At 37.6% G+C, this 22,991-nt stretch overlaps 2 protein-coding genes and 1 long non-coding RNA gene across 3 annotated transcripts; 1 reads left to right on the top strand and 2 right to left on the bottom strand.

Annotated features, from left to right (window-relative positions):
• Positions 1-1,364: 1,364 nt before the first annotated feature.
• On the bottom strand, positions 1,365-10,701 carry ska3 (spindle and kinetochore associated complex subunit 3). The gene is made up of 11 exons (XM_042495034.2): positions 10,459-10,701; positions 10,290-10,351; positions 8,836-9,007; positions 7,711-8,158; positions 7,499-7,560; positions 6,286-6,485; positions 5,997-6,200; positions 5,709-5,900; positions 4,643-4,722; positions 4,250-4,377; positions 1,365-2,960 (listed from the first exon to the last, which is right to left on the bottom strand). Exons 1-11 carry the CDS (start codon positions 10,571-10,573, stop codon positions 2,803-2,805), a joined length of 1,821 nt encoding a protein of 606 aa, XP_042350968.2. The 5' UTR covers positions 10,574-10,701; the 3' UTR covers positions 1,365-2,802.
• Positions 10,702-11,341: 640 nt separating this feature from the next.
• Positions 11,342-19,753, bottom strand: LOC148188575 (uncharacterized). Its single transcript, XR_015777712.1, has 3 exons — positions 19,638-19,753; positions 13,225-13,403; positions 11,342-12,145 (listed from the first exon to the last, which is right to left on the bottom strand). It is a non-coding gene; the product is annotated as an uncharacterized LOC148188575 (long non-coding RNA).
• Positions 12,609-21,681, top strand: LOC148188574 (uncharacterized). The gene is made up of 5 exons (XM_088083587.1): positions 12,609-12,885; positions 13,012-13,074; positions 13,197-13,386; positions 16,095-16,298; positions 20,704-21,681. The coding sequence occupies exons 2-5, from the start codon at positions 13,022-13,024 to the stop codon at positions 21,472-21,474; spliced, it is 1,218 nt and encodes a 405-aa protein (XP_087939713.1). The 5' UTR covers positions 12,609-12,885; positions 13,012-13,021; the 3' UTR covers positions 21,475-21,681.
• Positions 21,682-22,991: the final 1,310 nt, after the last annotated feature.

Below are 22,991 nucleotides of genomic sequence, written 5' to 3'. Positions count from 1 at the left end.
TATTTTTATTTATTATTATTTATTCTTCCTTATCACGTAAACATGAAATCACAGAATAATACTCATTAAAAATACACACACATACATATATGTATATATATATAGGTGTTATACAGCAACATTTCTGAACTCATACATTTGCGTTATATCCTCATATTTTTTTTATTCAATTCAAATATTTATTTTATTCATTTATTTATTTATTTATTTTTAAATTTGTTATTATTTATTCTCCCCTATCATGTAAACATGAAATCACAAAATAATACTCATTAAAAAATACACACACACACACACACACACACACATATAGGTGTTATACGGTAACATTTCTGTCCTCATACATTTGCATTATATCCTCATATTTTCTTTTCATTCAATTCAAATATTTATTTTATTTATTCATTTACTTATTTTTATTTATTATTATTTATTCTTCCTTATCACGTAAACATGAAATCACAGAATAATGCACATTAAAAAAATACATTTTATACACACACACACACACACGTATATATATTTACACGCTCTCTCTCTCACACACACACACACACACACACACACACATAGGTGTTATACAGCAACATTTTTGTCCTCATATATTTACATTAATTCCTCATATTTTCTTTAAATTGAGCCAAATATTTATATTAAATCAATTAAATTGTATATAAGTGTCCTCATCATGTAAACACAGTGAAATGAAATCACAAAATAATGTACATTTAAAAAATACATGAAATAAATTAATATAAATATCTAAATAGAAATATAAAGGATAATGCACATTTAAAAAATACAAAAAGTAAGTATAATATGAAGGTATCAATAAAAAATAATTTCAGTCAGCTTTTCTTCGTACCTGTGGTCAATTTTACCATATAAACTGGAAAAATGATGAAATCCTTAAGTTGTGTAGCAGGGCAACTTCTGTTGTACAGCAAAATTTTTTACATAAATTTACGTTAATTCCTCACATTTTCTTTAAATTGTGCAAATTTATCTATCTATACACACACACACGCATAAAATAATTACTGGGATAATTACAGAACTAAATTAATTATTTTTTTCTGTCGAAATTTGGAATATAATTACTGAGCTTTTTCCCACAAGTACTTGATCTTTCCATATCCCAATTACAATGTCATTAACTTCTACAAAAACAATAAGTTATACAATTTATTTTGATTATTTTGTAGTTTAAAATCAGGGTAAAGAGATGTGGTCAAGAGATAAAATATCTCATTTTTAATGCCACGTCATTAGTTACACTTAAAAAATATTTTTAAAAACCAATGTATGATAAACTTTCAAACATACCGCATTTATAATAGTCTTCCGTGGGGTCACTTTCCATATTATGTCCAGTAATAGTGTTTATTAACTTTATTATATACAGTTTTTATATGCAGAACAGAACCACAGAAGTACAAAATATTTACTAGCCATGCATCAAAACAATTTCCAATCTATACATAAAAGTCACCAAAAGTGTTTTCTCTGGTAAGATGAATTAGTCAGGATTCGTCTCTGTTTTTCTTCTTTCTGAGTAAGTTGATAGAAACATGAGAAGCCAGATAACAGCATGTGTACAAATTAAGGACAGACGTACATGCAGGTTCTTGCAAGTCCAGATGAGGTTGGTTTCCTAACTGAGAGAAAGAGTCAGAAGAGATAAAAAAGTAGAACATAGAAAAGGATACGAGAGACGAGCATGAGAGCAGGGACAAACTGGAAGCAATAAACAATATGACAACGATAAAGAAGAGAGAAAAAGCAGCAGATCAGTGAAAGATTTACACACAAAAACCATCATACAAGCGGTTCTCAGCTCCGTCCACACGAGGGCGACAAAAAGCTTTAGAAAAACATCTACAGTATTTCAACAGGTCAACCTGCAGAGAAACATGGCAGGTGACACACATCCAGAGCAAAACGTGCACATAAAGACATCTACAGGATGTTATAACAAAGCCAAGCAGTGAAGCTACGCGACTTCTGACGATAAAATAAACTACAGGCATGTTTTTACTGAGAAAAGCATAAATGTGCATGGTGAGATTCTGGGTGTAAGGCAGCGATATCACACAGAGTTTAATTTGTTTCTGCAACACGGAGAAATCAATTCAGAGAGCATTTTAGATGAACATCAAGGCTGGCACATTATAATCTCTCAGTGTGATAACCAAATACTGTTCAAGATTGTCTGAAAGTGAGTTACATTAACCCTTTGAAAACTGGACAAATTGGCTTGATTTCTTTCAAAAACACAGGAAGGCAATGAGCAACATAACAAGAAATGACCAAACAATTAGAAAAAAAACAAAAAAACAAAAAACCTGACATGAAAATTGACTAAAAAAAAAGACAAAAATTACATTAAGTGCGAGAAATATATTTTTTTCCTGCAATATATAATTATAAGAATTGAAAGATTTTTTAAAATTATTTTTTTCGCCTTTTTTGGAATATGTGATTATCTCCTAACAGATCATTTTCAAGTCATTTTATTATGACCTTTTACTAATTTTTTATTTTTATTTGCAAATTTTCCAGAAATGTCCTTTTCCTTGGCTTTTCCCATATTTTCAAAAGAAATCAAACACATTTTCTCAGGTTTCTCAGGTTTAGATGCCTGTGAAAGGTGTCTGAATGCAGCCAAACAAAACTGATTGTGATCCAGATTCTAAAAGTTGTCATTTTAATAATGTCTTTACATAAAAATGTTATGTGACACAGTCTGACCCTATTTCTTCTGCATTAAAAATCTGACGGTGTAATATATCCAAACAACCTTTAGTTGTGTGCGTTCAGTTTGTACACAGAGGTGTTTCTGGCTCCTTCCATCTGCTTCAGCCTCTTCAGCTCGGTCAGACAGAGAATGTAAACTCGCGCTTTAGTTCCAACACAGCAAATCCTCCTCAGCTCCTCCATCTGAAACTCTGACTTTTCTCCTGCAGGGAGAAACACAAAACAAAGTATGATTAGAAACAGCAGATAAGTCCAAAAGTGCTCTTAATAGGTCCCATGTTGTTTGTTTTTGCACTTTTTTTGTTGCAGTTTTTCAGTTTGGATCGCCCCCTGGTGTCTGATTGCAGTATCGGTCATAAAGCCCGCCCCTCCATGTTAGTGAATTGGCCAAGTGAAGGCGCAGTCTATGGAATAAACCAAAATTCAGCTTTATCCTGCTTCTGACTTAAACTGGACAAGTAACAGTGTTTTGGTATCTCTGTTATTTTGATATAATGTTTAATTGGAGAAAAACATGAAATAAAACAGCTGATTTCAGTTGAATATTCTGTTGCTAGCGGCAACAGCAGCTGGTAGAGTTCCATAGTTGTTAAGCGGAAAGTTCTGTAACCATGGAAACTTTAACAGACATTGTTTGTCCTCTCTCCAAATGCCTGTGTTGGACTTTTTTCCGGTGGGTACTCCACAAGCCCCCAAGAACAGTGCCAGGCTTTGAAGCCAATTTTACATGGTGGCCAAATAGCATTGGACCAAAAAATACTATTTTCCCCCAGACGGGTACCAGGTAGATTTAGTAGTCATGTTTTTAAACAAAGTTTGAAAAATGAAATTACAATTTTTCCTCATTCCTGGTACATCTTTCGAGTTGAAGGATGAGTTGATAAAAAACTGCAGCTACTATGAAAATTTCATGCAGTTGTTTGGGCAAATTGCTGTTGATGGCATTAAATTTGCATCGGAGTCTTGTGTCCTTTCAGCTCCAAACAAGATCAGCTCATCCAGTGCAACAGCTTGATCTGGGATGTCAGGGGTTAACCATGTCTCTGTGAAGATGTGCGCAGAGCAGTCTCGTCTCATCCACTATATTGCCCTGGGACTGGACATTAGCCAGAAGAAGGTTTGGCACAGGAGCAGCTCTCGAGTCGGGTCAGCCTTGCCCTGATGCTGGCTCTCATCCCTCTCTTCATCCAGAACTTTCGGTTTTGTTTTGTTTGGTTTTGGCGTATGCTGTTGGTGGAGACCCTCTTGCGGTCTGCTGCACTCAGTCCAAACACCACACAACTTTTCTCGATGTTGATAAATGCTTCTCTATTGTAGAAAATTCGTGCTTCAGCAGAAGGGGCAATGGAGTCAAAAAATTGGAAAATACAGCAAAAAAAAAAAAAAAGAAACCGAGTATTTGAGAAGCTACTGGCTGCTGCATCTAAATGCGCAGTATCCAAAAGCACATAAATGTATAATTAGCCTGAAAGCTGCTTACTGCAACACTGACCTGGACACTCTGCCAGGAATTTGTTGATGTTGTGGACCGCCTGGTTCAGGTTGTTCAGAGTCATCTGCCTCATGTAGCTGGGCAAACTCCTGAACTCGCTCTCAGACACCACAGTCAGACTCACAGCTCTGAAGAAGATAATATAGAAGGAAATAAACATCAATCATGATAATAAACAGACAGAACTGACAAAACTAGCCGCTTCAAAAACATGTACATGTACACAAATGATACTACATTTATACCCTTTTCTACTCAGTAGCAGTCTGATTTTGTCTTGTCTGTACTTTTAGTAGGAAAATGTTAGTCAAAGTGTTACCATCTTTATCTAAAGCAATTCTTCAGGGTGGATTAATCACATGTTAAAGGTTAGTTGTTTTCGAGTTATTTTACCTGTTTTTATCATTTTCTGGTCGGACATTTGGGTGCACGACGGCCATGGCAGTCTTCTTCAACTGAGCCTGGGACACAAGCTGCAAAATAAAAGAAAAAAGTGAAAACGAGAAAAGTATGGTTAAATGTGACTTATTAATTTGCAAATTTATTTTAGCCAATTAAAGGCCTACCTAAAAAAAAAAAATCACTCAAAGTGTATGTTATACCACGTACAGCAGAGGACAAAGTATTCAGTTTTACTTTATTAAATGTGATTATAACACACTATGAAAATACCCTGTAACAAGTAAAAGTCCTGCATTGAGAAGGATACTTAAGTAAAAGTAAGTATAACCAGGAACATGTACTTGATGAATTAAGAGCAAAAGTAACCAAGGCAGAAAAATCTTTTTTTTTAAAAACAAACTTAAAAAACAAAAAAAAAATTATAATAATAAAAAACCCTAAAAACTCGAAATTATATACAGAAAAAAAGAGAAAAATAAACACCCAAAAACTCCAAATTATTTTAAAAAAAAAGATGAAAAAGAAAAAAAAAAATCCTCTTGAGAGAAATGTTAATCTTGAAGGTAGAGTAATTATGTATTTATTTAGTGCAACTAGCCACAGGCATTTTCATTTTCTATTTGTACAGCCCGCAAAACACACCCACACACTGATTTGATATCGTTGGTAAAGTTTTGTGTCAGTTTGATCTGGCTATGTCACTTTTTGGCCTTAAAAGCTGCTCTACACTACAGTGCACAATACAGTTGGGCCTCTGTGCAGGAATACAGAACTTACATGGCTGAAAAACAGTTGAATTAAATATATTTCTTATATCTAAAACATATTTTGTGGCTGTCCCGTCCACAGAAGTACATTGCTTAGCTTCCATGTCGGACTTCTGCCTGCTTCTCCAAACTGGAAATGTGCCGACTGACGTCTACAGTGTGTAATACACTGACTATGGACCTCTAACAACCACATTTCAAAAAGGTCTGAACTGTCCCTTTAAGGTGTAGAAAATTGTTGGTTATACACAATATCTGCAGGTAATCAGCTAAGAATAAACGGGACGTACTTTACAGATGTCCTGTGTTATAGAGCTGAGGTCTGGCATCTCAGGGGTGCTGGGCTCCTGGTCGTACATGTGGACGCGCGGTGTCCCAAATTTGAACTCCTGAGTGGGTCCATCCAGCTCCAGACGGTTGACAGCAGGCTCCTTGGTCAACTTTTCATGCTCACTTGTCTTCTTCAGCATTTTTGCACTTCTCTGCAGGTAAACATGACAGGTGAAAAGGGAAGTTTATGGAAAAACTGAAGTGGGCAGTTACATTTTTACAGCTGTCAGTTTGACATTTGGTCTTACATTTTGTAAAGAATTTCCCAAAACCGACTCCAGGTTTGGCATCTCGGGCATCTGCTTGTCCTCCATACCCATGATGGAGATATCTGGCACGTCGTATTCCCAGGTGCGTTTGGAGCCGGTTGTTCCGTTTCGAGGTGATGGAAGTTCGAAGGTGTGGGTGTCATCATCAGTTTGCATGTTGACCGTTTCGGGCTGACGTGCGCTCTGTGAACACACGAAGAAAGTCTGAGCTGAGGAGATAAAATAAACGAATTATTATTTAAATGCTCCCCACATTCATCCTTGATACCTTTTTGGTGCTGACCAGTCGGTTCACGTATGGAGTTTGAAACGCAGGGACCTCAGGGGTGGTAGGCAGGTTGCCGGGGTGACCGGGGGACTCTGGGTCACCGTTGGTTTGGGCATTTGGGGAGCAGTGACCGTTTGTCTTTTTGATCTTAAACCCCGGGGTGCAAAACACAGGCGGCTCCGGGGACTCCAGGGTTTGTGCTGCAGGAAATAAGGACAACGTGAGGTGAGGGAAGAGCGAAACATGTTTCATTTTAGTGCTTCCTCTTATTTTGGGATGATGATGGTAGTTTGTGAATTTATTAAACCAGGTCAGGATCCATACACATTTTTACCAGTAAATTTCCATGACTTTAAAGATGACCACTGATACTCCTTTATCAGTTTGTTTTCATTACTATATATACTATAGTATAGCTTTTTAAATACATATTACTAAAAAAACTAATTAATTCAGAACAGGATGAGAACCGAGCATGTAATTATGATTTAGGGACTGTTCGTTATTTATTCAGAGGAGGAAGAGGTTCCAGAAGGTAGAGTCATGCCACATAATTTTTTAAGTGCCGGGAACGGACCGTTGTTTTTTATTGTGGCTTTAGGGGAGGGGCATACAACCCTAAATGGTGTATTTTGTCATTATTTTACCACCAATTCAAAAAGAAAACTTTTCTTGTATCGGCCTTTTTTTCTTTAAAAATGTTGGCCATTTTTTCAAAAACAACATTTGGCATTTAATTTTTTGGGGGTGATTTTTGAAGAAAAGAATTTGGTAATTTCTTTAGTTTTTTGTGATTTTTGAAGAATAGATTTGCAGGCATATTTACTTCAAAAGTCACCAAAATTGGGGCGCCCCATGTACAGAGGCTATGCCCTCGCTGCAGCTTCTGCAGGTTCGATTCTGGCCCTTTGCTCTCCCCCTTTCACACTTAAACTGGGATTAAAAACAAACTGCAAAAAATCCCCCAAATTACATCATATATCACACCAGAAACTGTAAAAATTATTGTTGGATTTTCAAATTTCTGCCAGTCCTCAGATGCATAACGTGTTACTATAGAGTTTGTGAAACAGATTTCCATGACATTTAAAAACTTTCAGGGTATATTTGGTTTTCCAAAACTTTTCCAGGGTTTTCATGACTGTACGAACCATGTAGTCAAGGATGACATTCAAGACACAGCTGAGGTAGAGGAGCTCCAATAGTTTCATACCTTTTGTCTGCAAACTCTCCATTAGAGAGGTGACTGGCGGTGCAGGTGCGTCCTGTGACGGTCTGTTAAAGAAGAGGACGCTCAGATATCATAAAGCAGTAAAAACCACTGACGATGTTTTGGAATATTTTTAGCAGCAGTGCTGCAAAGCCTGCACATTCCCAGCAGAGGTCATACACTGTAAACACCATATAAATCTCATTATGTTCTACCTTTGGGGCTTTTCAACGTTCTTGCGGAACAGATCCATTGTGAAGTCGTTGTTCAGACACATGGTGTGCTCTGAAATGCCAAAGTCGTGCATCTGAGGTGTCTGCAACTCATCGTCATCCATCCGCAGGGCACATTTTGGGGTTAAGGGCAGGGGTGGCGGTGCGGGCGTGTTGAGAGCAGGGTGAGGGAGGCTCATCTCGGGCATGGGGGGCACCTCGGAGCACCACTCGGCCCCGGCCAGGTTTCTCTTCAGCTGCATCTCAGAGAGACCGAAGTCGGAGAGCTGCGGGGTTCGCAGCGCGTCAGTGAAGGGGGGCGGACCCACTTTTGGAGGCGATGAGGAGTGATCACTTCCTGCCTCCTCCTGGCTCTCTTCTCCTTCTGCTGACTTACTGTCACCTGCATCTGCTGGTTCATCTTCAGCCTCTGACTCATGACCTTTGACCTCTGTGTGACAGAAAGGGACAATGTTTTGAATCTTGTTTCCTTTAGCAAATAGATGAAGATGGATGGATGGAGGATAGATAGATAGAACTGGTTTGAACTTGGTGTAAAATTTCCTGCAAATTGCAAAAAAATGTAAAAGGTGAAAAGAAAACTGGAAATTAGCTAGAAAAAAAATACAGAGAGAAACATGAAAAATAAATGAATAAATAACAAGGGAAAAAACAAGAAAACTATACATAACTATAATCATGGATTAAAAATGATTTTTTAATAAATCGATATTTTGAAAATATTTTATTTTTTAAATGCTTTTTTCTTTTTTATGGATTATTTACGTAAATATTACAGGTAATATATGTGTGCTTTTTAAAATGCTGATTTTTATAAAAATGGCTTTTAATTAGCTTTCATTTGCTTCTTCTCAAGTTTGTATTCTTTTTTCTTATTTTTGTTTCCATGTTTAGCTGCTTTGATTTTATTTCAGTCTTGTCATTGCACTACATAATTTCTGTTTTTTGTTTGTAAAGCACTTTGTAAACTTGATAGAAAAGTGCCATGTCTATAAAGTTTATAATAATATTAACAACAAAAACAGCACCACTACTACCTAGACGACTTATTCTAATAATAATAATAATAATAATAAAAACAATAATACAGTTACTGTCATTACTTACTGGTTGGTCTCTGCGTCTCTCGGGGAGCTTGGTAACCGTATTTTTCCCAGTGTGCCCTCAGTGTCTGGATGTCCTTACTGACTCTCTGCTCCATCACTCTGCAGGCGTTAATGAAGCTGCTCACTTCGTTCTCTCGTGCTTTCTGCTGAGCGAGCTGACCCTGGATCTGCCCCTGGGTGTGTGAGGACAGGTCAGAGTCGAACAGCGCACTCCTGCTAACAAACTATATGTGAAAATGTTCTTCACAAAACTGACGTGTGCTATAAAGATTGTGTTCAGGGACGGTCGTCGGAACAAATTTAGCTCTGCATTTCCACAAATGACATTTGAGTTAAATTAAAATTAAATGGTCATCAGAGGAGGATAAAAGGAAGGAAAGCAGCCTGAATAATTGATGCAAACTCCAGGTGTGCTCACATGACATCAGCAGAATACCACCTTAAAATTATAATGTTATATCTGCGTTTTCAGCGGTTTTGAGTTATTGAGCTTCAAAGTTTTGCATTCCAAGTAGCATGAGTGATGTGATCCTCTTTGTTTTACACACTTGTATCTCACTGCACACAACATGCACCTTTCAAAACCAAGCTTTTAAAAACATTATATATTAATATGATTTAATTAGTCCTAATTATAAACATCAAATATTCAGTAATTTTAATTTAAATGACTGTTTTTTTTGTCCTGATGCCACTATGTTTTTAAATGAAAAAGAAAACACAAAAAATAATTATTTTCAATGTACTATTTGCTAAGTAGCTTGGGATCTGTCAGTGAATGGCAGCATCAACATTGGTTTTTAGTTTTTTTTAAAAAGTTGTCAAAGTGTCAAATACTCACCCTCATACTGCTCTCTGCGCACAGCGTGTACATTTCAAAATCAGGCTATTGAAAATATGATTTTGTACTTTCATTGAGTTTATTATGTTAACCAACATCAGTCCTAATCATAAATATCAAATATTTAATCATTTTCAAATGCCAGGTTTTTGTTTTTCACAAAAAAGTCATATTTTTAATATATTACACGCAAACTAGATAAAAAAACAAAAAATCATTATCACAGCCTGAAATAGGTCAATGTTTTGCAGCAACGTTGATTTTGACTGTGCATGTGCACGTATTTTCTCCATATGCCAAAAGTGTTAAAAATGGTATTAGTTTGGGTCTCCTGGTAAATTCTGCAGGTAATTAGAGAACCAGATCAGTCAAATAAAATATCAATTTTAACGGTTTAACCGATTCAACCAACTGACACCAAAACAATGTCAACGGACGATGATTAAAGAAACCAAACACTTAAACTAACACAACAGCGACGTAAAGTTAGTGTTTGGTGATTTAAATGACTGCTGTGGGTGTGTCAAAGTTTAATAATGCTGTTGAAAACGTCGCTACGTTAAAATATCGGATGAAATAACAGAGTTTATTTAACAGTTTTATTCATAAATTACCTTCAGGCTCCTGACGTCACAGTTCAGCTCGTGATACGCTCGCAGAGCTTTGGCCGCGGTTTCTGAAATCAGACATTAAACTGTTAAAACTACTTCAATCATGTATATATTTACTCCAGGAGCCGAGCTGCAGGCTGTTTGTCTGCCGGGTCGTCGGTGTGTGTCTCACCGCTGTCACCGTCCTGTTTTCGGGTCTCAAACGCGCGCTGAAGCGTCGTAGTTTCTGACTCCAGAGTCACCGCCAGCTTTTTCAGCTTCGTAAAGAAGAGAGACGTCGGGTCCATCTTCCCAAAAAAGTAGAAATTATCAAAACTTTGACTGAAAATCTTCCCGGACTGACCGTTTGTTTACCTTTTCTTCTCCGGCAGGAAAACTTTTCGATTTTGGCGCCTCTTCCGGCTTTGCCCGGAAGCTTTTCTTCTTCCTCTTCTTCTTTTTTTTAATGTCCAAATAGTTAGACTCGCGCCCCCTCACGTGACAGGTGTGAACGACATATTTATTAAAAGTTAGAAGGAAATATTCCGAAAATTAGCAATAAAAAAGTGGGTAAAAGAAATGTCCTGAAAAAAAGCTAAAATAGGAAAATGTAAATAAATAATGATAATAATAATAATAATACTAATACTAATAATACTAATACTACTACTACTAATAATAATACTAATAATAATAGAATAGAATAGAATAGAATAGAATATTCCTTTATTGATCCCCATTGGGGAAATTTCAAATGTTACAGCAGCATGAAAAGAGAAAGTGGAATGTAACAAAGAAAATAACAATAACACAATTATACAATAACACAATTATACAATAACAAATAACAATAAATAAGTAATAAAATAAGTATGTACATAGAGGAAAAAGGTATGTACACATAATAAGTAAGTAATAGAATAAGTATGTACACAAAAGATAATTAATAATAATAATAATAATAATAATACAAATATGATGCATTTTTTTGACATAATTTTACATATATAATATTTATAAATATATTTTTCTTGATATTATTCACTAGTTTTCTGTCTTTTTTAAAAACTATTTTCTATCTTTCCCTTTTAGCTCATTTTCAGATTTTTTTTCTGTCACTTTCGTCTGTCATTTTGTGGGATACACAAGCTGCTGATTTATCTTCTATTTCTGATAATGTTTTTGACAAATTCCAAACAGTGAGCTCAAGTTTATAAATGTGCTCGTGAAAGCCGTCTGAGCGCAGCCCACGAAAAGTGACTGTAACTGAAGTGCAAAAGTATACTTTATCTGCTGGGTAGATTGTCAGTTTCCCATCAGGGGATTATATGGTTATATCTTAATCAATAATATACATCATTATTTATATGTGGATTTTACTTTAGATTCTTTATTTGAATCTATAACCAAGACCGTATCAGAGGTTAAATAGTGAGGCCCTGCAGCCAGCAGATGGAGCTGTTTTCAGCAACAACAAAGGTCAGAGATAAAGGTCACCAAAGTTGCAGGGGGCACAGTACAATTGTGAATTTGCAAATATTATTTTTTTGTTATTATTATTATTTTCAAACTATTGTTTTGCTAAGTTGTTTATCTGTGTCGATTTCTCAATAGTTTCTGTCCTTGTTTGTAATAAACACAATAAATCCAAAAGATAATATTAATTATAATAATATATTTTTTATTTCCAAAATTTTGGGTTTGGCTTTCACTAAATCTTTTTACAAACACTTACCATTTTCTACATAATATAATTTTAACACTTGAAACCTGGATTGACATCAGTTTTCCTGTGCAGTGTCAGACGCCGTCCACCATCATTTTAACTTTTAAAATGTGAACAAATTGGTTGAATTGGCTTGAACTTGGCATAAAATATCCTGCAAAGGCCAAAATGAAAAAAAAAAAAATGTAAAAATTGAAAAGTGAAAAAGAGAGAATCACTGAAGGAAAAAAATTTATAAATTAATTATAATTAATTTATAATTAATAATTATAATTATTTATAATTAATTAATTATAAACTAAATTTATAATTATTACAATTATATATTAAAATGAAAGTACATAAAAACATACATTTGTTTTTATTATATATATTTATTAGTTTTTATTTTATTTTAGCACTTTTTTTCAGGTAATTTTCTGTTTTTATTGTTACTCTTCTTTTTTTTATTGTTGCTAAATTCAAGTAATATTCTTCCAACTTTTGACTTTTTTGCTAATTTTTGGGTCATTTCTTGTGAAGTTGCTCATTGCTTTCTTTCCATGTTTCTTAAAGAAATGAAGCCAGTTTCCTCGGGTTTCAAAGGATTAAATAAACATAAGGCACAATAAAGGTAATAATTCATAATGTAATGCAGTAAAACAATAATAAAAGAGGACAAGATAATGAATGTAAACCTAAAACAACTAACATATAACTATGACAAAATTAGAGAAAAAGTCATAGCTCTCTCGACATTTCGGTTGATTAAAATCGGCTCTAAACTGACTCCTATCAAACATCCTCCTCTCAAGTTCAGAGAGCTCTTATCAGGCGAACAGGTTGTTCAGGAGAGTGTATAAATATTGGAGAAACGGTGAAGGTCAGTACAAACGTGCACAGGGAACAACCGAGGTGAGTCGCAAAAAACGAACTCAAGTTTGGTCTGAGTAAAGGGTTATCAGAGAAGTGAACAGATTTGTACAAAAAAAAAGGAATAATTTCAAAATAATTTCACTTTCTCCTTTTGTCTGAATGCAGCTCAGGAGCCATGGCGATGTTCGGAAAGGTTTTGGAGCCAGTGGGCTACATGCAAACTGTGAGGTGAGTTTAAACACGTCAAACATTAAAATAATAAAACGTTCAAACACATTTCTACTCTCTATTTATTTATATTGTGTGTGTGTGTGTGTGTGTGTGTGTGTGTGTGTGTGTGTGGTACTCAGGGTGCTGGTCCAGGGTATCTGCTCCTACCTGGGCGGCAGCGCCTCGGCAGAGGAGAGCGAGGGGGCCAAGAAGAACCTGGACCACATCGACCAGGAGCTGGGAGCTTCGGGTCACGGCCTGCTGGACGACCTGGAGGTCCACCGGCTGGAGGACGACCTGACGGTGGTGTACTACCAGCTGGGCACAGCGGTGAGGAAATGGTCCCCCTGGATCTCAAACATTTCTCAGTTATTTTCCTGCTTATATTAGTGACAGTGGAGGGGGTATTTTTGATAAACATTGATTTATTGTTTGATATTTAATGCTTTGAAACCAAAGAAAATTGACCTGATTTCTTCTGAAAACATTACAAGATGACGATCAGTAACGCTGCAAAAAATGACCCAAAATTAATAAGGAGAAATTAACAAAAAAAAAAAGAGCAATGTAATTACTGTTATTAAATTCTATACATTTCAAATATGCTCAATTTACATACTGAATAAAATATAACTTATTTTAAACATTTAATAAAATAACAAATTAAAATACTAAGAAAACAGAAAAAAAATAATAGTGAACATATATAACAGATTTTAAACTTTATTAAAGTAAATAAAGTAAATTTTATGACCTAAAGTTACATAGATCTAATAGTATATTAATCTAAATTTAATTAGATTTAATTACATGACTGTTTTTTTTATGTTACAGTTACTTGACTCAATTTGATGGATTTTTTTATATTTAATAGAAACATGCAAACCTGACAAAATAGACCAAGTAATTTCTTTAAATTTGTTTGACTGATTGATTAATCTTTAAAATAATCTACAAATGCAGCACTAATTTGTATTGTTAATATTTTTATCAATTATATTTGCTTCAAAAAATATAAACAGTGTATTCATGTATTCACTTCTCCTCGTGCAGCAATTTCATTTGTGTTAAAAATAAATACTCTTCTAGTTCAAGATCAATGAATTAATCAATAGATCAGCACTGTGAGTGAACAACTACTCAAAATACTTAGAACAACATCATCATATTTTGATATGAATATAGGCGTCTCGACTCTTTTGAAGGTGAAACCACTTTTTTTCTCACAGTGTAAATAAAAATATGAGCTCACAGCTATTTTGCGTCGAAACAAATTATACGTTCTCAGCTTACAGACCCTCTTCAGGCTGGCGGGGACACAATGTCCCGCTCAAGGACACCTCAGCAGGACCGAAACTCAGCAATTTAAATGACTTAAACTTTGTTTTCTCTGAGGAATTATGTGAATTTATTAATTTAATACAACTAGTTTTAAAAACCCCAAATCAAAATGTTCTTTTCTAATTTGACTGTAGTTGATGATTATGTCCTTGAAACAGCCTTGAGACAATTTCCCGTCAGCTTATAAAATAAAAAGCAAAGAGTAAAGTGACTTTGATATGAGTGGTTAAAATAAAGCTGGACAGTTCTCTGTGACCGGCTGCTTGCAGGAAAGTGATCATTTAAATTCACCTGTTGGTTTTATAAACATGGTCAAAAGGTCCTTGAGGCGGAGCTGACCTTGAACAAGCGCTCTGCCATTTTCCTAAACTGATGTGCACGTGACCGTGAACTCATCAGGCTGAGCGTGTTATGTAAATGTAAATATGTGACCAGATGTATGATCGAGGCATCTGTTTGGTTCAGTATTAACAGGCTAATGCTTTTCATTTTCTGCTTAATTATTTCAAAATGTACAAATCTCTTAAAACTGGCCGAGTACAGCAGTTAATTCATCCCTGAAGTTTTTAAACATTCGAATCTGAAAATATAATAAAATAAATACTTTCCTGGATCCATTTAACAACAAGTGAAGGTTGTTTCTGGAGTGAGAAAACTGAAGAAAATGTGCAAAAAAATGTCTGAATGTGCAGCCAAGCTGGGATTTAGGAAAAAGGAGGAACAGCAGGGAGGAGGATTAAACGACGGTGGGTAGGTAAAGGACATTTTTGGGTCTACTTATAGTAAAAATACATTCGTATGAATCCCCTTTTTGGAATATATCATTGTGATATATCCAAAAAAAATCTGAGCACCTAATTTGAGTGGTGCATACTTAACTTGCTTTGTTTGGGGGCCACTTTTGCAAAATGACAGGAGGTCAGGGGTCAGTCGCAGCAGCCGCAAACATGTTTATAGGATTTTAGGATTTTTCTCGTATTTTAGCACGTTTCTAGGATCTAAGGAGGTTTATAATATTTGAATACATTTCTCTGATTTTAGGATGTTGTTAAGATTTTAGGGACGATTCTAGGATTTTAACACATATCTCAGATTTTAGGGACATTTAAGTTTAAGTTTTTAATGCGTGTCTCAGATTTTGCTACGTTTCGAGGATTTTTGGAAATTTCTCAGATTTTAGGACATTTCTTGGATTTTGGCACATTTTTCTGATTTTAGCACGTTTTTAAGATTTTAGGATGTTTCTTGGATTTAGGATATATCTTGGATTTTAGGATATTTCTTAGATTTTTGAAGCTTCTTGGATTTTAGGGTAGTTTTAAGATTTTAAGAGGCTTTTAAGATTGAGGAAATTTCTAGGATTTTAGCTCATTTCTCGGACTGTAAGACATCTCTTGTATTATAGGGCGTTTTTAGGATGTTTGTTGGATTTTAGGACATTAAGGGGCTTAGCTGGGACCTCTGTTGAGGGATGCAAGGGATCCTCCTTCATCATGTTTTTTAAAATATAAACAAGCTCTATTTTAATGCTGATTTTTAGACTTTAGACTCTAGCTCCTTATGTACTATACTATCTATTCCTAATGTGAACCACTTTATTTTTAATGTGAATTAGAAAATAGTTGGGGGTCCACCCGACCCCAGATTTGCCCTGCAGGCCGTAAGTTAGGTTTTAAACCTATCCCTGCTTGTTTCAGGTGAGGGCACAGCCAGAATTCACCAAGAAGGAGATGGAGGTGTTCCTGCAGTACGTGCAGGACTACCGGCTGGAGAGGCAGCTGACGGCCCTCTACAACCGTCTGATGGGAGTGTCGGCGCTGACCGACCAGCCCACGCTGCTGGAGGAGCTCATACTGAGTCGCAAACCCAAACGCTGGGAGCTGAGGGAGTTCAATGTCAAGGTTGGTGAGTGTGAATGGCGCAGTGCGGAGGGGTGGCGGTGGGGGCTCTGTGTTTAAGTCATCTCCCTACAGGGGGTCATTAAAGTTTCATAGTCTCTTTTTTTACAAATCATTATACAAGGGCATGCACTCCCGCTTAACTACAGCTGCAGGAAGCCCGAGGTGACACAGCAAAACACACACACATGCACGCACACACATACACGCACACACAGAGGAAGAGTAATTACAGAAAGAAAAAGGACATTTGCACTTCTTTTTAAACTTTAACTGAAGTGAAACTAATCTGTCATTAATGTGTATCCAAGAATTAAGGAGCTATTTCTGAGGACGTTTCATCAATAAATAATGCAAAACTATACTGAATCTCCATGAGGACAACTATAAAAAAACAAAAGCATTGAGGAGCACAGCTTTACAGGATTAAATATTCAGTTTCCAGACCAAAAAGATACATTTGACTGAAAAACATGATGGTCCTGTGGGGGAACGAAGCATGCTGCATCTATCTTCTTGGTATGAAAATAAACTGAATATTTAATTCAGCAGAGCTGTGACCTTCTGTTGTCTTTCCTGTGAGCTGACTTGGCAAATTCCCTTTTGCCTACATTGCTGGTACGCGAACAAACGTTTCTTTTTTGTATCCACTAAAAGGCTTTGCTCAGGCTTTAAACTTCAAATTAAAACAGGCCTGAATACTGGACTCAGTGTGAAACAGCGTTATGTAACTGGGACTGAGATGTCACAAGTTTGAGACCCACAAAAGTCACAGCGAGTGCATAAAGTTCCCCTTGTGCATATGGTCAAACAGACAAAAAAAGCCAAATGACTGGATGGTCATTGTCCACAAGTCCATCTGTCCAAATGCCCTTGAGCATTAGCACATAACGACCGTCCACTGTGCGGTTAAATGGTCCTCAATACACACTGCAGCAGTCATGGGCGTCCTCGTTATGTAAAAGTAATTATATAATTATCTTTTAAACATATTTCCGGGCACAAACTGGCTTTGATGCTACATGTATGATCATTTTAAAGGGGAAGTTCAGCTCAAAATCAAAATACATATTTTCTCTTTTACCTGTAGTGCTATTTATCCATCACTCGACTTGAGGTGCTCAGAGCGCCAAAAAGAATACATTTGAAAATCTCAACAGCAATGTCTGTTTCCAGAAATCATGACGTAGTTACTAAAGATGATCCACAGACCTTACTGTGAGCAGTTTCATGTAGGAACTATTTTCTTTGTACCAAACTACACCCACCAAGCGTCCTGCAGAGGACAGCGTGCATCTACTGCCACTGAGCTCGCCGGACTCTCCGGGATGTTGTGATCACCACAGTTAACGCAAATTCAGCAAACATTCAACAAACATTAAAAAATGGTTATTTACAGGTTGACGGTGACTGTGTGAAATTGTTAGGACTGTTTAGAGCAGATATACTCAACTTATGCCTGAGGGCCAAATCTGGTCTCTGAAAGGGTGCAAGGTGGCCCCCCAACCATTTCCTAATTCACAATAATAACAAATTTAATCACACTGGGATTTTTTTTTGTAATTTTAGTATACATAAGGTGCTAGAGAGCATAAAAGAGGGAGAGGTCCAGTCTAAGCCCTAAAAATCCTCAGTTTGTAGGAACACCCCTACATACACCTGACCTGTGCAGGCCCGCTGAATCTGGCCCCTGGCCTCCTGTCATTTTGCAAAAGTGGCCCCTGGTTAGGCAAGTTGAGTATCCCTGATTTAGGGGGTCCTAACGGCTGTGTTAGCTTGTGCTGACTGGGATGAGCAGCAGGAGGAGAGCAGCTCAAAGAGATGGTTCTTCAGCGCTGCTTCTGATGGCAGAAACAGCTGATTGTCTGCGATCAACCCCCCAAAAAAACCCCACACCAAATACTCAAAACAACAGGCAACAAATCTCAGACAGTATAGCAACTATTTTAGCATTTTTTAAATCAAAAAGCCTCGTCTGTAAGCGTCTGTAAAAACTGCAACACGCATCACAGTTTTTTTTGAGAAGCTGCTGTGAAACGAGGAATTTCAAGCAGCAACAATCACAAAAACAGCTTATGTTACAGCTAACATTTCAGCTCAGCCAAGGCGGACGCCATTAATGTTTACATCTCGAGCTGTCACGAAGCATCTCGTCCATGAGTAGATGCACGCTTCCTTCTGCACCATGATACAGTTGGCAGAAAGAAAATAGTTCCTACATGAAACTGCTCACAACAAGATCTGCGGATTATCTTGAGTGAGAGGATCGTGATTTCTGGAAAGAAACTTTGCTGTTGGGTTTTTTAACTGTATTTTTTTTGTGCTTTGAGCACAACAAGCTGAGGGTCATCTAGTTTCTTTATATCGAATATATATCTCCAACAGTCCAAAACTCACACCAAAACAATCTAGACCAGGCATGTCAAACTGGTCCACAGGGGGGCCGGTGTGGCTGCAGGTTTTTGTGCCAACCAACCAAGAGCACACAGTTTGACCAATCAACTGTCTGAAGATGGAGATCAGTTGATTAAATGAGTCAAGTCTGGTGTGCTGCTACTTGGTTGGAAACAAAACCTGCAGCCACACCGGCCCCCCTGTGGACCGGTTTGACATGCCTGATCTAGACTGATAAAAAGCACTACAAGTAGGGAGGAAAATCGTGTATTTTTAATTTTGGCCTATAAGTGTAAATGCTTTTCAGTCCTTAAACACAGCTGCTGCAGCCACCGCTGTAAAGACGGACAGTTTTCATCTTAGAAACTCAAATCAGAGTCAGGAGTCGACTCTTTAAGGGGCTTTAGGGTGTGAGGGAGCCAGCCTCAGTGGATTAGCCTTAATGCTGAAGCAATTTCTGCTTTAAATTGGAGCTGAACGAGTGACTTGTTAGTGTCGAGCTCCTGTCAAGGACTTGTTGACATAAATGAGTTTTAGTATAAAAGCTTAGTGTTTTCACTGAGGCGCACAGAATCGCTAAATGTGTCCTTACTGTGCAGTCATAGTCAAATTATCCAATAAACCATCAGATAATCTAACTTTATTCTGTGTAATGAGCTGAGAAATCACAGCTGTGGTTTTTACTAGAGAAGGGCAGCAAAACGTCAGACCTGCTCGTAATCAAAGTCACCGCTCTAAGCACGACCTTGTTGAGTAAAGGAACCGCAGCCATTTGGCTTTCACCTTGAAGATTTTATCATGTGTAAACAAGTCGTGGGCGATAAGTTTGTGTGTCACGCTGGGACAAGAACAAAAATGATCTCTTTTTTTGTGTAAATCTTAAAAAATACACATCAGAAATGATGAAAATGACAAAACTTAAATCTGTGCACTGATTGATTTTCGTACCTGAAATTTTGTGTGACGTCACGTAACGATCTGCAGACAGCGACTCTGTGCAGTAACCCTGGAAACAGCTCTGGAGTTTGTGACATCTGCGTGGTTTATTTTGGGGAGAGAGACGAGCTCGGACAGTCTCTCAGGGCTAAGTGTTCACTTCGGTTTAAGAGGACGAGCCAAAAGAGTTACAACCGGCCTCTGCTCTGCTGTAACGATGAGAATTGGAAAACACTAGTTCAGTGTAGTCGACTAAAATCCCAGATGGCAAAACAGTGTCAACATAACATTAAAGCTGCATGTTTTTAACATAAACTTTCATAGTTTTATCAGTTAAAATGTCTCTTAAAGGAATAATTCCTCTTTAATTTATAGTGAAAACTCTGTTGAGAGTAACAGAAGGGATGCAGAATCTATAATGTAGCACCAATTTTATTGTATTGTCATTTTATTTTAGTATTTGTGTCCCTTTTGTGCATAGACAGACGCAGAGGGATACCGAGAGCATAATATGAGCACGTGGAAGTTAACAGCAAAGCAGCAATATGTGCTGACTTGGGATACAGGGTTAAGTAGGGATCGACAGCTATTGGTTTTTAAGGGCCGATACCAATTATTAGTTAATGAGACCCATGACCGATATTTGGAAAGGATGCATTTACAATAAAATTGCAAATCCCTCAGTATTTAGAATTTGGGATATAACAAACTCCATCACAAAACTTTGTCCATCACAAAACTTTGTTCAAATGTCTTTAGCAAATGTTCAAGCAGAGCTTCATATTCAGCAAGTTCCCTTTTTTTATTAAGCGAAATTTTTTAATAATAATGAATAAATACACATAGCTCCCTGAGGTTTTACAAAGTCTCCCATTCAGACACTTTCTTTGCACTTTTTAATTAATTCATTTTATTGCCGTTCATTAAAATAAAATGCTGATACAGATAATCAGCAAAATGCCAAATATCGGCCCAAATAATCGTCCAGGCCGATGATGTGTCGACCCCTAGTTAACACATTTTTTATGTCTACCTGAAAGCTCACGCTCTCTCCTTTTCCTTCTGTTCATCTCAACAGATAAACTTTGTCCTGGGCACCGGGCTGCTGTGCCTCTTCACGCAGGCGTCTCTGACGGGCAGGGACCAGGCTCTGCTGATGAAGACCTGGTCCGACCGCATGGGCGCCCTCTACAGGAAGATGAAGAACACGGGAGGCCGCTGCCTGGGCTACTTTCTGGAGCAGGCGGAGGTGGACATCCGGCAGCAGCTCCAAGAGGCCGTGCAGAACCGCGCACCCCCTGACGAGGCGGCGGGGAACATCCTGAAGACCCTGGAGAAGAATTACGACTGGCTGCGCTGGGCGGTGATGCTCCACCCCGCCGTGGGTCCCATGGAGGACGAGAAGGACGACAAAGAAGAGACAGATGAGAAGAATGAAGAGGCGCAGGAAACAAAGGAAGAAAAGGTAGTTGAGCCACCGCAACAGCAGAACAACAACTTCCTTAATGTGGCGTCTGAAGCACCGATCCCCCACGTGGTGGCGTGCTACCGTGACACGCCCACTTCACTGGACAAGAGCCGCATCCACCAGCTCATCCAGGACCTGGAGTGGAAGATCCCAAACCCGCCGCCTGAGGTGTACGCCTCCATCGAGGAAGACCCGGGCAGGGCGCGGCGCTACCTGGCCTCACGCATGCTGAGGAAGCTACAGGAGGGTCTGGGATCCGGCGTGGCGGTCCACGTGGTGCCGGGCAGGATGGAGATGAAGTGCAACTTCCCCCCAGCCTCCTACTACCTCTACGAGTACAAACACCGGCTGGCCTCGGGCACCGTGTGTGTGTTTGGATGAAAGAATGACGGGCGGGGAAACAACCGGCTGTTCTCACACAGATGTTTCATAATCATATTACAGCATCGGCTTTATTTTTGTTGCTTTCACAGTGGCATCAACATGTCTCATGTAATATTACTTCCAAATAAATGTCGTTTTAGAGAAAAAGAATAATGATACACGTGCTGTTTCTTTTCTATTCAAGTAAAACTACAGTTTTTACAACTTGATTTTTCAGATCCTTTTGGTCCAGACTGAAATATCTCAACCAATCCTGGATGATTTGCATAACATTTTTTACGGACACTCATGGTCCTCAGACGATGAACTGTCATGACTTTGGTGATGCTCTAATTTTTAATCAAACGCCATTATGAGGTCAAAATTTCCCGTTCCCAGTACTTTGGCTTATAACTCAATACCTACCCACAATACTTTGTGTTTCATTACAAAATGTTTAAGCATACTAACACGCTAAATAAATACCCCCTTTACGCCCGATATTAAAATGTGTGTCATATCCAGACTGTATGTAGACATGATTATTACATGTACGCCTGGTACTAACCCTTTGAAACCATGGCAAATTAGCTTTATTTCTTTCAAAAACATGGGAAGAATGCAATGATTAACTTAAGAGGAAATGAGCCGAAATTAAGCAAGAAATTAGTAAAAAGTACAAAGAAAGTACCTGAATATTAGCAACTGTCCCACCCCCCAAAAAACCAACAACAAAGAAACTATAAAAGAAATTACCTGAAATAAAATGCTTAAAAATCATTCTATAAAAATAGTTTTAAAAACATAATCATGAACATTTTAAATATAGTTCTCTTGAAAAATTTCCCTAGCTTTAAAAAAATAATTTTCTAAAACTAATTTCTTGTAATTTGCAGCAAATTTCTTGCCAAGTTGCTCATTTAAGTTGCCTTTTATCTAATGTTTTTGAAAGAAATCAGACCAATTTGCTCAGAGCGTCTCAACGCAGCACAAGAAAAGTGATGTGGATGCAGGTTTCAAAGGGTTATTTTGTGTCAACAGTTGTAGCTATTCTCTCCCATTTGCTAAGCAAAGCTTCATAAATGGCTCGGTTGCGACATATATTGCCAAGTTATGTTTGTACGCTTTTGTCGGACCAAAATGAAAGCAGACGCTTGGCTTCGTCTTGACTCCGGCCTGTAAAGTAAAGCCCCCCACACCTGCTCCATAGTTGTCTTTGTTAAACAGCCAGTCAGAAAAATTTAGAAGGCAACAGCGAGGTCGATGACGATAAAATAAGTTGACCTGATTGTCAAGACCAACAGGAAGATTATACTACAGATGAGGCAGACACCGAGAAGAACGACCATGTGCGCGCCCTCACTTCAGCATCATTTGAGCGACAGCCGCTGCACCCTTGCTGCTTTGAAACAGTTGCGCATGATTATGAATTTCCACCCACGTAAGCTTGTTGTTGTATTTGAATTAAAACACAATTGAATTTGTGGTCACAATGGCCGTTTGGCCGATTGGGTTTCAAGCCGTCCTCATTGCGT

Source organism: Plectropomus leopardus, chromosome 10 (assembly GCF_026936395.1).
Source record: "Plectropomus leopardus strain MGB_pleo_1.0 chromosome 10, ASM2693639v1, whole genome shotgun sequence".
Taxonomy (NCBI): Eukaryota; Metazoa; Chordata; class Actinopteri; order Perciformes; family Serranidae; genus Plectropomus; species Plectropomus leopardus.
Note: the sequence above shows the minus strand (reverse complement) of the source record. Positions and strands in the feature narration are given on the sequence as shown.

What these genes read in the sequence shown, in the direction of transcription:
- LOC148188574 (XM_088083587.1), top strand. Translation starts at nt 13,022, where the DNA reads ATGGCGATGTTCGGAAAGGTTTTGGAGCCAGTGGGCTACATGCAAACT. An exon ending in GGCTACATGCAAACTGTGAG is followed by an intron (nt 13,075 to 13,196) that starts GTGAGTTTAAAC and finishes TGTGGTACTCAG; the next exon opens with GGTGCTGGTCCAGGGTATCT. An exon ending in ACTACCAGCTGGGCACAGCG is followed by an intron (nt 13,387 to 16,094) that starts GTGAGGAAATGG and finishes TGCTTGTTTCAG; the next exon opens with GTGAGGGCACAGCCAGAATT.
- ska3 (XM_042495034.2), bottom strand. Translation starts at nt 10,573, where the DNA reads ATGGACCCGACGTCTCTCTTCTTTACGAAGCTGAAAAAGCTGGCGGTG. An exon ending in AACGTTGAAAAGCCCCAAAG is followed by an intron (nt 7,561 to 7,710) that starts GTAGAACATAAT and finishes CTTCTTTAACAG; the next exon opens with ACCGTCACAGGACGCACCTG. An exon ending in CCAGAAAATGATAAAAACAG is followed by an intron (nt 4,378 to 4,642) that starts GTAAAATAACTC and finishes TATCTTCTTCAG; the next exon opens with AGCTGTGAGTCTGACTGTGG.